The sequence below is a fragment of the Typopeltis vanoorti genome, chromosome 25, assembly GCF_054136105.1.
Source record: "Typopeltis vanoorti isolate ZY-2024b chromosome 25, IOZ_Tvanoo_1.0, whole genome shotgun sequence".
Classification (NCBI taxonomy): Eukaryota; Metazoa; Arthropoda; class Arachnida; order Uropygi; family Thelyphonidae; genus Typopeltis; species Typopeltis vanoorti.
In genome coordinates this window covers 1,951,256-1,968,143 of record NC_143573.1, presented here as the reverse complement: position 1 = coordinate 1,968,143, position 16,888 = coordinate 1,951,256, and the positions used below count along the sequence as shown (strand labels likewise).

Genomic DNA, 16,888 nt, shown 5'->3' with positions numbered 1-16,888 from the left:
TAAGATCTGATAATGTTGGAGTCTTGACAAGTAACAGACTGATTTGGAGGAAAATTGTAGATAGGAAGTTAGTATTGATGTAATTTTTTCATGTAGTACTGTCATATCCTGTACGCCCCTTGAGGGTACATGGCAGGAATTTGATGACGATGATGATGAAGATGGATAACATCAGTACAGCAATGTCAAACTTTTCAAGGAGGAGATATAGACTCGGACCATAGTTTAGTGATTGCAAACATCAAGTTGAAATTAAAAAAGAAATATAAACCCCAACATCAGAATAGAAGAGATACAGCACGAATAATTGAAGCAGAAATAGGAAGAAGGTACAGAACAGTGTTAGAAGAGAAACTTAAACTTGTGGAGAAAGAAAAAACTCTAATTTAAGATTTTAAATTCATAGTTGGCTTCATTCATTTTTTTTTTTTTTTTTTTTTTTTTTTTTTTTTTGCTATTAGTTTTTTTTAATGCTTCAATGTTTCTGCAAACTATATACTATCTCAGCTCAATCAAGTCTTATACCAAGTAAGTACCATGTCATCCTTACCTTCAAAAAATATATGTAAACAGGTATGACAAGTTAATATAACAAGTCTCATTCAATTTAAATCTTATTTTTAGCCTGGGATGGATAGAGGGTAGCTCAAGTTGATTATTAGTAATAAATTACATTTTCTATAAATTAATGTGGTTTTACTGTTCTTCCTATCTTTATTATTATTCATTTATTATTCAGTCAGTATGTTTTATAAAGTTATGGTTTCTTCACAGATATAACTTTTCTCATTAACTTAGAACAGATGAAGTACTTCTATGTAAAAGACAGAGGTATTTCGGGGGGGGGGGAATTAATCATCACTACCAGGCATGCTGATGCAATGTCAAGCTTTCTGCATATTCATAAAAATCATACTTGTATCAAAATGAAGTATAAGAAAGAGGCAAGACAATCACTTACCATTATAATATGAGCTGTAAACTCAACTCCAATTCCTACGGCTACAATCAGGATAACAGCTGGAACTGCACTAAGCCTTATTCCCAAAATTCCCATTAATCCAAAAAGTTCAATTACTACAACAGCGAGAATAACTACCTGTAAATAAATTTTTTATATATTTATTTTGAAGAAAGTTAAAAACTGAAGTTTTACTTTGACAAGGTAGTTGTTTCCATAATTTTTATAATGAGTATAGATATTTCAGATTATAGTTTATGTTCAAAACTGTTCACAAGAGATGAAAAACATATTTGATCTATTCACTTTGGAAGTATGCATTTATATATATTTTAGTGTAAAAACAATAGTAAAAGTATAGCTACTTGAAAAATACCATATAATATCACAACTAGCAATGCAGAGGACCCTGACATGCAGAAATAGAGAAGTTATGATGTTATTGTATAAGGCCTTCATCAGGCCTCATATGGATTATTGTGCACAGATTTGATCACAGTGTTTTCGTGATGACAAGGATATGTTGGAAAGGGCCCAAGAGAAGATTCACAAAAGTGGTCAGGGTTCTTTGGAATGTGGAGTATGAGGACAGAGTGAATGTAAGGTGTAAAGCCTCATGAATAGGAGGAAGAGGGATATGATTGAGACATATAAGCCAGTCAGGGGTTGTTATCATGTTGACATGGAAGAGATTTTTCATAGAATGGGAAAGGGGAATAGTACAAGAGGCCATTGCTGGAAACTGTATAAGGAGGTTGTGAGCATAGTGAGGAGAAGGTTCTTTGCATGGTGAGTGGAATGCATTGCCTGAGTATGAATGTAGACACACTGAATCAGTTTTAAGGAATGGTTGGATGAGCATTGTGTGCACTTCCCATGATGAGTCTCCGACTTCATGGAGGTTGGATGTTAATAATAATAATAATAAATGTATTTAAGTTAAGGGATATTACATCCCATATTATTTCTTAGCCGAATAAGAAACTCAAAGAGTTTCATGCCGAATATAGAAACTATATAAAGTTCGGCGATTCCAAGCATAAGCAAATACCTGGATAGTGCAGCACCTGACCCATTTGGTAGTGCAAACTGAGGCAACTCATAGCAAGGGTGGAGCAAGTTCCGATCACTATTCTTGGTATTTACCCATAATGTGAACTTAGCTCCTAGGAGCTATATTACTGTTCTACATTATGAGAGAAGGTCACTACCCAGACCAGTTTCAACCTTTATTGAGGTCTCATCAGTGAGTACGTAGACCTAGTTAATACCAAGTTTGTAGCGAACAGAACTTACATCCCTTCTATGAGAATTGCCAAGAAGGTGTCCTAATAAATTACTAATTATATGAAGAGCCAAAGGCTTCAATTTGGTGACATGAACTTATTTAAGTTAAGGGATATTACATCCCATATTGTTTCTTAGCCGAATAAGAAACTCAAAGAGTTTCATGCCGAATATATCCTTATTTAAGTTAAGGGATGTAATATCCCTTAACTTAAATAAGTTCATGTCGCCGAATTGAAGCCTTTGGCTCTTCATATAATTAGTAATTTATTAGGACACCTTCCTGGAAATTCTCATAGAAGGGATGTAAGTTCTGTTCGCTACAAACTTGGTATTAACTAGGTCTACATACTCACTGATGAGACCTCAATAAAGGGTGAAATTGGTCTGGGTAGTGACCTTCTCTCATAATGTAGAACAGTAATACAGCTCCTAGGAGCTAAGTTCACATTATGGGTAAATACCAAGAATAGTGATCAGAGCTTGCTCCACCCTTGCTATGAGTTGCCTCAGTTTGCACTACCAAATGGGTCAGGTGCTGCACTATCCAGGTATTTGCTTATGCTTTGAATCGCCGAACTTTATATAGTTTCTATATTCCGCATGAAACTCTTTGAGTTTCTTATTCGGCTAAGAAACAACATGGGATGTAATATCCCTTAATTTATATAAGTTCATGTCACCGAATTCAAGCCTTTGGCTCTTCATATAATTAATAATAAATGTTTTTTGTTTTTTTTTTGCATATGAAGTATGCAGTATTTTCTTCTTAGTGGTCCACAGCCTTTTCAAAACCATATTTTATTCACACAATGTTCTTTCTTTTTTTTTTTTTTTGAAAATGAAAAAAGTTTATTCCCAAGTTTATTTTCTCGCTATTTTTGGCAACTGAACATTAAAAATAATCATGACAACATTATTCATATTGATCCTGTTTCAGCTGCATGTTACGTGGAGAGCTCTACAGATGCATTATATATTATTAAAAATATCATGGTATGTCAAAAAATTGAGAAGAAAAAAAACAAGATTCTTACATTGGTTTTCCACGGTGATACAAGATTTATGTGCAATAAATGATTACAATCAGTACACTGACATTCCAGGCCACAAGATCATCTACATCCAGTTTCTTAAACATTGATCTTCATACTATCCTTCAAAGGAGACGAGGACAACTCTGTCATGTTCAATGCCAGCAAAACAGTCTTGCCTTTTCTCTCTCAAAAGAAATCTCAACTCACCTACTCTTACCCTCAAAATAACACACAAATTACCAGACAAGATCAGATCTCTCTCTCTCTGCTTGGAACTAACATTTACCTCTGGTTTCTAATGGCATAAATGCATCATATCAATAACCTTCTCGGCATCCAAGAAACTAGGTATTTTTCTTTTGTTCAAAGTTTATTTTACACAGACCAACTCCTAACTATATACAAATTCCAAATCAGCTCATGCTTAGAATACTGCTCACATGTTTGGGGTGGTTCACCTAAAAGTTCCTGAACACATTAAATGCTATGCGAGTTGTATTTAACTCACGCTACCATGTTTCCTACTCACATGGCAGTTAATGTGTTAAAATTCTTGATGCTGTCCAGAGGTGAGCAATTAGGCTCAGTGATAATCTCTTTCTTAAGGATTCACTTCAACCTCTATCTCACAGATGCAGTGTTTCAGCACTGTGTCTATTCTACAGGTATTTTCATGGTCACTGCTCCAGTGAATTGGCAACTATTATTCCTTCACTTTCAATTGCACCTCTTAATGCAAGAGTAGCAGCTGCACAGAATCCCTTTACTGAGCAACTGCAAACCCACAAAACCTGCATCTCCTCTTCCTCTTTTATTCTGTCCTCTGGAACAGCCTTTCTCATGAAGTCTTCCCAAACGATTACAATTTGTAGCTCTTCAAAAAAACTTCTATCTCAGTCCTCATCTCCACCCTGCACATGGCACCTAATGTGCTTATAGGTCTCTTGACCTCTCATGCATTGGATCAATATAAAAACATGCTTTCAGTAGTACTGGCTATAAGACAACTATGAACATGAGTTAATCCAATATTCTCATGAGTATGAAGGATTATCATACCTCCTTTTAATGGAGATAACTTTCACTTCTTATTAATGTTTCTTCAACTCTATCTCATGCTTCACACATCCATATGTGTGAAGCATGAGATAGAGTTGAAGCTGGTGGATGTGAAAAGAGCTGTGGCTGGTAGGGAACTGAAATACAAAAACTGATAATACTGGAGTCCTGACAAAGAAATGACTAATTTGGGGTAAAAACTGTTGATAAGAAGATAGCAAATAAATTTAACCATGGAATAATATCACAGTGTTTTATATTCCCCTTAATGGTACATTTCAAGAATAAGATACAGTGGGAATTTATTTATTGAAGCCTATTTTCACACATGGGTAGCTCTATGTAGTACTATCCCAGGAAGATCCTTGGAAAATGTGAGAATGAAATTATGCTGGATGCACAAATGCCAGTTTCATTTGTGTAAAAAGTTGTCCTTTAATAAACTTTGATTATTTGCTCTTATACTTAGCATTACCTAGTTCAGCCATAAATATTATTACAACTTGAACAGCATATAAGCCTTTAATATATCAATAAATCATTTACAGCTTTCAGCACATACAAACCATATGTTTAACATACATATAGCAGCACTCAATGTTTGAAATGTCTCCCCTTTAACTTCATGTATGTACAATGCCACTGTTTACTCCAAATCCACATTCAAGTTGGTGATGCTGGGGTGTCGCTTCATGCAGGCTACTCTCTCAAGCTCCGACCATAGTTTGAAGTCCAATGAATTCAGATTAGGACTTCCAGATGGTCAATCATATGGTGATTGACAAACCTCTCTTAATCCTGGGTGCTAGGGCACATGTTGTGTGACCATCCCGGGCATATATTCGATTATTTTGGTGGTAAAACAACTCTGCAATGGTGAAAATCTTCTCATCTTTGAAGAGGATATCTCTGTGTCTCTTGTTCATGCACTGCCAGAGAAGTGCCTTTGATTTTATCACCCTCTATCACATAAGTTGTGGTGCTAGGAAGTATCCAGTAGAACGATGATAGGCTCTCATCCCCAGCATGTAAACATGCTGGGGATGAGACCCTTAGTACACATGACATTGTTTTCTTCATTCTCACAGGATTATGGCAGAGACATGCCTTCACAACCCTCACAAGCTGTTGCGTCCTAACACAATGTGGTCAACTTGTTCTTTTGCAGTCAGATACATCTTCTGTATCGTTAAAACAGTTAATAGTATGATACACAAACATTCTACTGATCCTAAATGTTTTTAGGACGTGGAAACAGGTGGCTGTATTCCAAGCTTGTGAAGTACTATTAGAGCTACACAGTTCTCATAATCTCCCCACTGCATGTTAACTCATACAGCTAGACAAGTCTCTCTACTGATAAACACACAAAAGTGGATTGCACATAGCACAATTAATGGAACTGGGCTCGTGCAATTCTGTGGGCAGCACATGGGTGTGTGAAACTTGTAACAGTATTTATGGTAAGACTATGTATATAGACTTCACATAATCTTGGTTATTGCCCCTGAATTTCAATTCCCTATCCACCAACACTCCAAAATATCTAGTATATTGATTTCCAGATGCAAAATCCAATCAAAAATACTAATTTAGAGGCATATCATGTGTCTTCGTGACATAATATTTAGTAGAACAGAGGTGTAGACTTAGTTGTAAACAAATTTATTTAAATTTCATTAACCATATGATATGGCTAACATCTTCAGGACACTAACAGAGAGATAAACAGTACTGTTATAGAAACAATTAAAAGAGCATGTGATATGCAAAATAGACATAACCGAAATCATGTTGATATGATATAATATCTGACAAAAGGCCAAAAATAAATAAAAGTAAATATAAATTCTAATATGTTCCTGTTTCAGAAAACCAATTTTCTGTAATCCTGAAATACAATCTTCCTTATTATGATTCAGTTGATGAAAGAAAGTTTTGTAGCATAGCACTCTTTTGTAGCTTGAACCTGAACCAACATCATTTGATTCTACACAGACATATGGACAGTGGGAGGGGTTTTCCATTGATGGAAAAAAAAATATGTTGAAATAATATAATCTACATGACATCCCATATTGTTTCTTAACCGAATAAGAAACTCAAAGAGTTTCATGCCGAATATAGAAACTATATAAAGTTCGGCGATTCCAAGCGTAAGCAAATACCTTGATAGTGCAAACTGAGGCAACTCATAGTAAGGGTGGAGCAAGCTCCGATCACTATTATTGGTATTTACCCATAATGTGAACTTAGCTCCTAGGAGCTGTATTACTGTTCTACATTATCAGAACGGTCACTACCCAGACCGGTTTCAACCTTTATTGAGGTCTCATCAGTGAGTAGGTAGACCTAGTTAATACCAAGTCTGTAGCGAACAGAACTTACATCCCTTCTATGAGAATTTCCAGGAAGGTGTCCCAATAAATTACTAATTATATGAAGAGCCAAAGGCTTCAATTCGGCGACATGAACTTATTTAAGTTAAGGGATATTACATCCCATATTGTTTCTTAACCGAATAAGAAACTCAAAGAGTTTCATGTCAAATATAGAAACTATATAAAGTTCGGCAATTCCAAGCGTAAGCAAATACCTAGATAGTGCAGCACCTGACCCATTTGGTAGTGCAAACTGAGGCAACTCATAGTGAGGGTGGAGCAAGCTCCACCCATAAAGGTTGAATCCAGTCTGGGTAGTGACCTTCTCTCATAATGTAGAACAGTAATACAGCTCCTAGGAACGAAGTTCACATTATGGGTAAATACCAAGAATAGTGTCATGTTGGAGGCTTAATGGATTTTTTACAACACTCAAAAAGGATTAAAATAGAATTTAATACTTCCTATATTTCGTCCTAGTCACTAGGACATCTACGGGGATTACAAAAACAACTAATGTAATATGCACACAAATATCATACAATACTAAGCCCAACTACGTGGGTGACACTAAAGTCCTATCTAAGTGGAGCGCCCTCTAAGGGCGGTAGTAGGTGGCCTGGAATGTAAGGCGGGACTTCTGGTGATGAATGTTTCCCAAATCTTCGGAAGCTTAATGCAACCGTATTTATTAAGATTTGGTTGGTTTCTGAGAGCTGCTGCTGCTGCTTCTAAGAAAAGTCTCTCTTTCTTGAATTTGCTGTTGTGGAGCATGGTGGTTTTCTTCCATTATACCCTGTGTCCAAAACATGATCAAACAAGCCTGATTGACCATAGTTGTGTTTACAGATGTAAGACTTGTATTCCTCCAGGCAGATGGATGCTGATCTGCCTGTCTGTCCAAAGTATGCCAGCTTACAGGAACAGGGTACTTTGTAAACTCCAGGCAGAGAGAGAGAGAGAGAGAGAGAGAGAGAGAGAGAGAGAGGAGGGAGCTGATCTTTCGTAGAACGGATAAGGGTAGCAAGTTTGCGGTGGGGCTTATATGCTGTGTGTAGGTTGTACTTTTTTAGAATCTTGGCTATTTTTTCGGATGTGCCACGGATGTAGGGTATGGTGATGGCATTTTTAAAATCTTGTTGACGAGAAGGACGGGGAATGGGGGAGGAACTGATTATTTTTTTTGATACTGTGATCGCTGTAGCCATTGGAGAGGAAAGTACTGTGTATGTGGTTAAGCTCAGTAGTGAGGGCGGTTGAAATTGGCAGGAGGGGTGAGAGGGGGGAACCCATGGCAGTTCCCTCTATCTGCTTGTAGATTTTGTTCTTCCAAGAGAAATACCTAGAGTTAATGGCAAAGGAAAAGAGATCTAAGATGTCAGAAGGAAAAACGTTTTCTAAGAGAGATAAGGTGTCAGTTAAGGGAATATTGGTAAACAAAGAGGAGATATCAAAGCTTACCAATATGTCTGCATTATTCAAGGTTAAATTTTCTGTGAGGGCTTTAAAGTGGGTCGAGTTTTTTTATATTGGAAGTGGACCTTCTGGTGAGGGGGGGGGGGGGGTCAGAGAGTTGGCCAGCTGTTTAGACAGTCTGTAGCAAGGTGCATTGGTGGCATCTACTATAGGCCTGAGTGGGAAATTTCTATATGGAAGATTTCAAAAAATGAGCCATAGACTCAGCCCCACTCAAACCTTCTATCTGGCTAAGATATGTAGATGATGTGTTCTCTATTTGGCCTCATGGCCCAGACACGTTAGACTCCTTCCTCAGTCATCTCAATAACCTACATCCAAGAATCCAGTTTACTATGGAAAAGAAAAAGAACAATTGTTTACCTTTCCTAGACACCTTAGTCACACGCCTGCCTAATGATACACTTGCCTTCACTGTATACAGAAAACCCACACACACAGGCAGATACATTCACAAACACTCCCACCACCACCTCTCTCAACAATATGGCATTATTAAAACTATTACCAAGAGCCCACAATCTTTGTTCCAGTGGAACCGTCCTCACTACTGAGCTTAACCACATGCATAGCACTTTCCTCTCCAATGGCTACAGCGATCACAGTATTAAAAAAATAATCAGTTCCTCCCCCATTCCACGTCCTTCTCATCAACAAGATTTTAAAAATGCCATCACCATACCCTACATCCGTGGCACATCCGAAAAAATAGCCAAGATTCTAAAAAAGTACAACCTACACACACACAGCATATAAGTCCCACTGTAAACTTGCTACCCTTATCCGTTCTATGAAAGATCAGCTCCCTCCTCTCTCTCTGCCTGGAGTTTACAACATACCCTGTTCCTGTAAGCTGGCATACTTTGGACAGACAGGCAGATCAGCATCCATCCACCTGGAGGAACACAAGTCTTACATCTGTAAACACAATGATGGTCATTCAGGCTTGGCTGACCATGTTTTGGACATCACCATAGGGTATTATGGAAGAAAACCACCATGCTCCACTACAGCAAATTCAAGAAAGAGAGACTTTTCTTAGAAGCAGCAGCAGCTCTCAAAAACCAACCAAATCTTAAAAAATACAGTTGCATTAAGCTTCCGAAGATTTGGGAAACACTCATCACCAGAGGTCCCACCTTACATTCCAGGCCACCTACTACCGCCTTTAGAAGGCACTCCACCTAGACAGGACTTTAGTGTCACCCACGTGGTTGGGCTTAGTATTGTATGATATTTGTGTGCATGTTACATTAGTTGTTTTTGTAATCTCCGTAGATGTCCTAGTGACTAGGACGAAATACAGGAAGTATTAAATTCTATTTTAATCCTTTTTGAGTGTTGTAAAAAATCCATTAAGCCTCCAACACGATGTCCTCACTTAAGCCTCTACACACGTATACCAAGAATAGTGATCGGAGCTTGCTCCACCCTTACTATGAGTTGCCTCAGTTTGCACTACCAAATGGGTCAAGTGCTGCACTATCCAGGTATTTGCTTATGCGTGGAATCGCTGAACTTTATATAGTTTCTATATTTGGCATAAAACTCTTTGAGTTTCTTATTCGGTTAAGAAACAATGGATGTAATATCCCTTAACTTAAATAAGTTCATGTCGCCGAATTGAAGCCTTTGGATCTTCATATAATTAGTAATTTATTAGGACACCTTCCTGGCAATTCTCATAGAAGGGATGTAAGTTCTGTTTGCTACAAACTCGGTATTAATTAGGTCTATCTACTCACTGATGAGACCTCAATAAAGGTTGAAACCGGTCTGGGTTTCAACCTTTTTTGTTTCAACCTTCTCTCATAATGTAGAACAGTAATACAGCTCCTAGGAGCTAAGTTCACATTATGGGTAAATACCAAGAATAGTGATCGGAGCTTGCTCCACCCTTACTATGAGTTGCCTCAGTTTGCACTACCAAATGGGTCAGGTGCTGCACTATCCAGGTATTTGCTTACGCTTGGAATCGCTGAACTATATAGTTTCTATATTCGGCATGAAACTCTTTGAGTTTCTCATTCGGTTAAGAAATAATATGGAATGTAATATCCCTTAACTTAAATAAGTTCATGTCGCCGAAATGAAGCCTTTGGCTCTTCATATAATTAGTAATCTACATGATCTTATTTCAGCAGCATATCCAGTACTGGATGGAAAAATGGAAAAATAAAGACACCCCAGAAGGGAAAATACAATATATAACCCTGAATGACAAATTGAGAAGGGAAGTAGAAAGAAGTAGAGATTGGCATAAAAAACAATGTGAAGAAATGGAAAATTATGAGAGAGTGGGAAGGTATGATCTTTTGTATGAAAAAGAAAGAAGCATAAATCACAAGAGAAATGGAATTCGAGCTAGAGGCATAGAAAATAAGAAAAGAATGGAGAAATCATAACTGAAGATGTATTCCTTCCATCTAATTAGGATTTTATCTTCTTCGGTCATGATTTCTGCATTCTTATTTTCTATGCCTCTAGCTCTATTTCCATTTCTCTTGTCATTTATGTTTCTTGCTTTTTCATACAAAAAATCATACCTTCCCACTCTCTCATAATTTTCCATTTCTTCACATTGTTTTTTAAGCCAATCTTCTCTACTTCTTTCTGCTTCCCTTCTCAATTTGTCATTCAGGGTTATATATTGTATTTTCTCTTCTGGGGTGTCTTTATTTTTCCATTTTTCCATCAAGTACTGGATATGCTGCTGAAATAAGATCATATAGATTATATTATTTCAACATAATTTTTTTTCCATCGTGGAAAACCCCTCCCACTATATGACAAGGAAAATAGACCAAATGGGTTGCCATTAGAAGATATAAAAAAGGTAAATGAAGATGATCTAGGCCCAGAGATTTTGACGACAGAAGTAGAAATGGCCATTAAAGAACTAAAATGTGCAAAGGCAGAAGGAATAGATGAAATACCTGCAAAATTCGTGAAACAACTTCAGAAGGAAAGAACTGAAGAAATAACCAAAATAATAAATTTAATTTATAAAAAGGAGAATTACCAAAAGATTTTATGACCTTAATATTTATACCTATACCAAAGAAAAGTAATGCAGTGAACTGAAAGGATTTCAGAACAATAAGCATCATTTCCCATACATCAAAAATACTTACGAGAATCTTAACACGAAGAATTGCATCTAAGGTGGAAGAATTTCTTGGAGAAGATCAGTTTGGTTTCAGGAAGGGTAAGAGAACAAGAGATGTGATTTAACTGTTAAGAATAGTAAGCGGAAGAAGTCTGGAAGTGAATAAAGAAGTTAATATCTGTTATGTAGATTTTGAAAAAGCTTTTGACTTTTTAAAATGGGATAAGATGGTGGAAGTAATGGAAAAGATTGGTATAGATTGGAAAGACAGAAGGCTAATTATTTCACTATACATGGGACAAACTACCATGGTGAGAGACATATATTGTACAACAGAACCAGGTATCATTGGACGAGGAGTAAGACAAGACTGTTCTCTGTCACCAGTTTTGTTTAACATGTATTTCAAAGCAATGTTAAAAGAAGCACTGGAGAATTCGGAAGAAGGAATAAAGATTGGAGGTAGACAAATATTTGCAATAAGATACGCAGATGGCAAGGCATTATCATCAAATACTGAAAAAGGACTACAACATCTGTTGAACAGATAACTGGAATCATGTATCAATTATGGAATGAAAATTAACATAAGAAAAACAAAGGTAATGAAAATAGCAAGGAAAGAAGCAAATATGAATATTAGAATAAATGGGGAAAAATTGAATCAAGTAAAGCCATTTAAATATCTAGAAGTGTGATTAGTAGTGATGGAAGATGTAAAAGTGACATAAAAGCAAGAATAGCGATGGGAAGAGATGCCTTTAATAGAAAATGGAATTTATTCAGAAGTAAAATGGACAGAAACCTAAAGAAAAGACTGAAAAGACTAATAAAATGTTATGTGTGGAGTGTTACCCTCTATGCAGCTAAAACTTGGACATTGAAGAAAGAAGAAATTAAGATTTTGGAAAGCTCTCGGATGTGGATTTGGAGAAGGATGGAAAAAATCAAATTGACAGATAAAATAACTAACGAAGACGTCTTAAAAAGAGTAGAAAGAAGAAAGAATTCTGTTAAGGAGAATAAAAAGAAGAAAGGGAAACTTGATCGGACATATTCTGAGAGGGAATGAAATCATCAGAGATGCCATTGAAGGAAAAATAGATGGAAAAAAAGACCCAGAGGAAGAGTAAGGAAAACAATGCTAGATGACATGCTGAATGGAGACAGGCACACAACCTTGAAAGAGAAAGCTCAGAACAGAAGAGAGTGGAAAGAAAGTTTTTGCTACTAAGAGAAGAAAACCTGCTCAATTGCAGAATACTCAAGAAGAGAGATCCAGTACTGCAAGAAGGCTGAAGATAGAACATGTGGTGATTTCAGTGCTTAAAGATAAGTTCTTTTTGGAAGTATTTAGTGATAGTAGTTAAGTCATTCTTTTTGCATCATTATATTTATGAGTATTTGCTTGATTAACTATAAGAGTAGCATGTTAATTTTTTTTCAAAGGTTTAATATTTGTTTTCATGTACACTGTATTATGCATCATAGCAATAGTATGCAAAACAATGGCAGGTAATTTTAACATGCGTGATTATGTTCACTGAAGTGTGGGTGAATGTATAGCCTTCACAAAACAGGAGATTTATGGAAGGAAAATGAAACTGGAGAATGTTTGTTAAAAATGTTTTGTGAGCAAATGCCAGAAGTGTGAAGAGAGAGTAAGAAAAATAATAACAGTAAGTCGAATGACAAAATGCATGATAACATGATTGGCATAGTTAGTGTTACAAGTGGTATGAGTGACTACAATTGACATGGTGGAAAATGGTAATGGAAGAATGTCATGATGGTAATGGAAAAGATAGTACACTTATACGGAGTTCTTCACAGAACAAAATGTGAGATTGAGCAGTTGAAAAAAAAGCCTGGGAGATGGTATGACACAGAAGCAAAAGAGAGGAAGAAAGTGGAGTATGAAAGAGCAAAAGCATGAGCATAAGGATTGGATTTTATATGGTGATTCATTGATAAGAGGAGTCCTTGAAGAGGTTGTGATGAAATCATGTTTTTCTGGTACTAAGATTAAAGATGTCAGTGATGCTGTAGGGATGTACAGAGTTAAGGTGAAAGAGATGTTTGTTTTGGCTGGTACAAATGATTTAGCAGGTGACAAGGTGATATGTGAGAAGACATGAAAGAGATCTATAGGTGGGTGACAAAGATTTGGCAAGTCTATGGAATGATCCCTATTTGAACAGGATGATGGTCTGCAGACTTCAAAAAATTAGATGATAGGCAAAAAAAGAGGAAACATGATAGAAGCATTAAGTTATTAAAGGGTTTTGTAGGGTGAACACTGGAGACATTTTTCCATACATGGCAAGAAGGGGGAGAACAGGGGTTCACCGGTAGAAGTTGTGTAAAAGTGTGGTTATCAAAGGTATTAGGACTAGATTTTTTGCTTGGAGGACTGTTAATAGGTGGAATGGGTTGCCTGAGGTGGTTGTGGGTGCTTCATCGGTGAATGAGTTTAAGAAGAGATATGATGGGTATTGCATGAATAATGGCTAGTGTGCGTGTGAATAATGGATCTCCCATGATGAGTCTTCTGACTCTATGAAGATACCTGTATAGTAATAATAATTCATGCTGCAAGAATGACAAATTCTATACACACGTACAAGAGACTATGGACAAATATTTTTCTTTAAGCACTGTAGGATAGAAGATATCTTTCATACAAGTGAAAAAGATGTATAGAAATTGAATTGCTTTTTAATGGAGGACATTACATCACTGAATTTATTTCAGATTTAAAGATTGTTTAAAGACATAAGCAAAGTGGATATTAGATCCAGCATTATTTCATGAAGCCTTTTGGCTGTTTATTTTAGTAATTGTTTAAAGAGCTTGCAAATCATTCCTTCAAATGAATCTTAAAAAGAATGATTCTATTCCTATCTCAAGGATATAGGAAGGGGTTATGTTAATTTTTTTAAATTCAGTATTTACCTTTAAGTCATATTACTACATCTGCTATCATCTATTCCATTGGTATCCAGTTCTGTTCACATAATAGTTCAAATTCTTTCTATCTCTGAAGATGTTGGCTATTATGTTATTACCAGAATGCTACCAGAGTTGGCTATTATGGCTAACTAATTGACTGGCATAAATAATGTATTAGTAAATTTAGATTCAGTGTTGCTAAGTATTTTGCAGTGACAATTAGGGCTGTCAATTCCTTCCACTATTGGTCATGGGCTCACCATTTAAGCTAACTTTTATATTGAAGATTTTGAGCAGTGGTCAATTCGATGATTCTAAAACCAAAAGTATGGCTCACATATGTTGACAATATATTTGCCATTTGCACAGCCATCAAACTTTAAATAATATCTTAAGCCACATGAACAAACAACACAGACACCACAGAGAATGAAAACAATAACACTCTTTCTTATTGGAATGCTTGTCACTCATCCCTCAAGCTGTCTTTCCTTCATGGTTTACCATAAACTCACACAAAGAAGACTTGTACCACCATTCTAAACAAATGCCAGAATCATGGTCATTAGCAACCTCTAAAATAAAGCTCTAATAATCTGCTCTGATTAGTAATCTCTGAAAAATGAGTTTTAAATAATAAGCAAAATATATCAAGAAGACAAAAGATAAACAATTACTTGTTTTCCCTTGTACCACCATTCTAAACAAAAACTAGAATCATGGTCATTAGCAACCTCTAAAATAAAGCTCTAACAATCTGCTCTGATTAGTAATCTCTGAAAAATGAGTTTTAAATAATAAACAAAATATTTATCAAGAAGAGTTACAAAAGGAAAACAATTAACCGAATGCTACCAAAGATAAAGATCACAAAAAGACCGTAGCTTTTCTTTACATTAGGGAAATATCTGAGAAAATAGACAGAACACTGCAAAACTAGAACAATAAGGCAACATTAAAACCACTCACAAAATTAAAAGACCTACTCAGCTCATCTAAAGAACCTGTTTCCTCTCCTTTTATGTTCACCTAGAGGTATACAAATCCAGTGCACCTGCAATTTACCCTAAATAGGGCATACAATCCATATAAGAAAAGACAAACAAACAATACATTAAATTGCTTAAATATGGAAAATCAGGCTTTTCTGATCATGCACTTCAAATGAGCCACATCACTGACTGGAAAGGCTCCCTGTCCTTACGAAGTACCAAAACTTAGTATGAAAAAAAATTTAAAGACATCTGTGAGATGCTAATCCATTATCCCAATCAACAAAAATGATGGCTTAATAGTTCTGAGAGTCTGGAAGTACTAAGTACAACTCATAAAACATCTAGAAATAGAACAACAGAAGGATGGTAGAATGCCAGAACCTCCAAACACATAAAACCAGGATAACATATATCAGTTTATAACCAATGGTTGATGGACAATAAACAGAACCTAAAAACAACAAGATGTAGAGAATTCACCTAACAGCAATTGATGTGGTTCCACTTAAGTGCTTAATTATTATTTAAATATTACTCTTTCCCTAACCAGAGATCAAGCTAAGGCCAACAGTGGACAGAATAGTTCTGCTGTTGATCACCATAGTAAATTGTGATGTGACTTGTACCTAGTGTATATATATGTATTCCTGATGATGACCTTGATATATAAAGGTCAAAATACTGAGTGTTATTTTATCTTAGTTTTAAGTAACATAATTGCTGTAACATAAAAGTTTATCTCCATAATTCTATACAATGAATGACAGGTTGCTTGCAGAATGACAACTCCCACTATGAGTCTATTGATTTCAAGAGGTATGTTATGATTAATAATAACTTCCTTATTCCTATTTTAGGTGGTAAGTGAATTTCATTACCCCATATGAGAGCACTTCCCTGCTCTGTATGAAGTGGAATTAAAAATATCTATGTTTAGTCCACAGAGTAATTTCCAAAATTTGTATGATTGCTCAGGCATGGTACCAGTGTGCAATAAGCTTGTAACCTCTGGGTTGAATATGAGCTTGGTTACATGCTGTGATGTGGATGTCAACTGAATATAATGTTCAATGAACACTTTTTATTGGAGTATTTCATCCTGGAGGAGTAAATTTTAATACTAGAAGGACAGGGCAGGGCAGGTTTGAGGTTTAGAGGTGCAGGAGGAGAGTGTGTTCCAAATACTGAGTACTCTGGATGTCAGTAAAGTGTGGGACTGGATGGTATTTCACCATGAGTTTTGAGAGAATGTGCTAAAAAACTGACAGTTCCTTTGACCTGGCTTTTCAATGAAAGTCTGGCAATGAGGAAAGGTGCCCAGGGAATAGAAGGAAGGTAAGATAGTGCCATTGCATAAGGGCAGTAGCAGACCAGAAGTGTCTAATTATAGGCCAGTTTGTGTGTCATCAGTAGTTGTTATGATCTTGGAGAAATTAGTGGGGGACCGTATACAGCATTGGGCAGATAAGGGTAATGTTATCTGTGAGAGTCAACATGGATTTGTTAAGGGGCACTCTTGTTTTAGTAATATGCTAGCCTTTTATAATAAAGTTACAAGAGCAGTAGATGAGGGAAAGGCATATACTGCCATTTTCTTGGACTTAGCGAAGGCATTTGACAGGGTGCCACAT

At 36.3% G+C, this 16,888-nt stretch overlaps 1 protein-coding gene across 3 annotated transcripts in view; it reads right to left on the bottom strand.

The window, feature by feature from the left end:
• ptc (protein patched) overlaps positions 1–16,888 on the bottom strand; it is a 313,027-nt gene that overhangs the window by 81,117 nt on the left and 215,022 nt on the right. For all 3 annotated transcript variants that reach the window (XM_090414812.1, XM_090414810.1, XM_090414811.1), the window contains one exon: positions 962–1,099. In XM_090414812.1, coding sequence (XP_090270938.1) covers positions 962–1,099 — 138 coding nt within the window. The remainder of the gene's footprint in view (positions 1–961; positions 1,100–16,888) is intronic.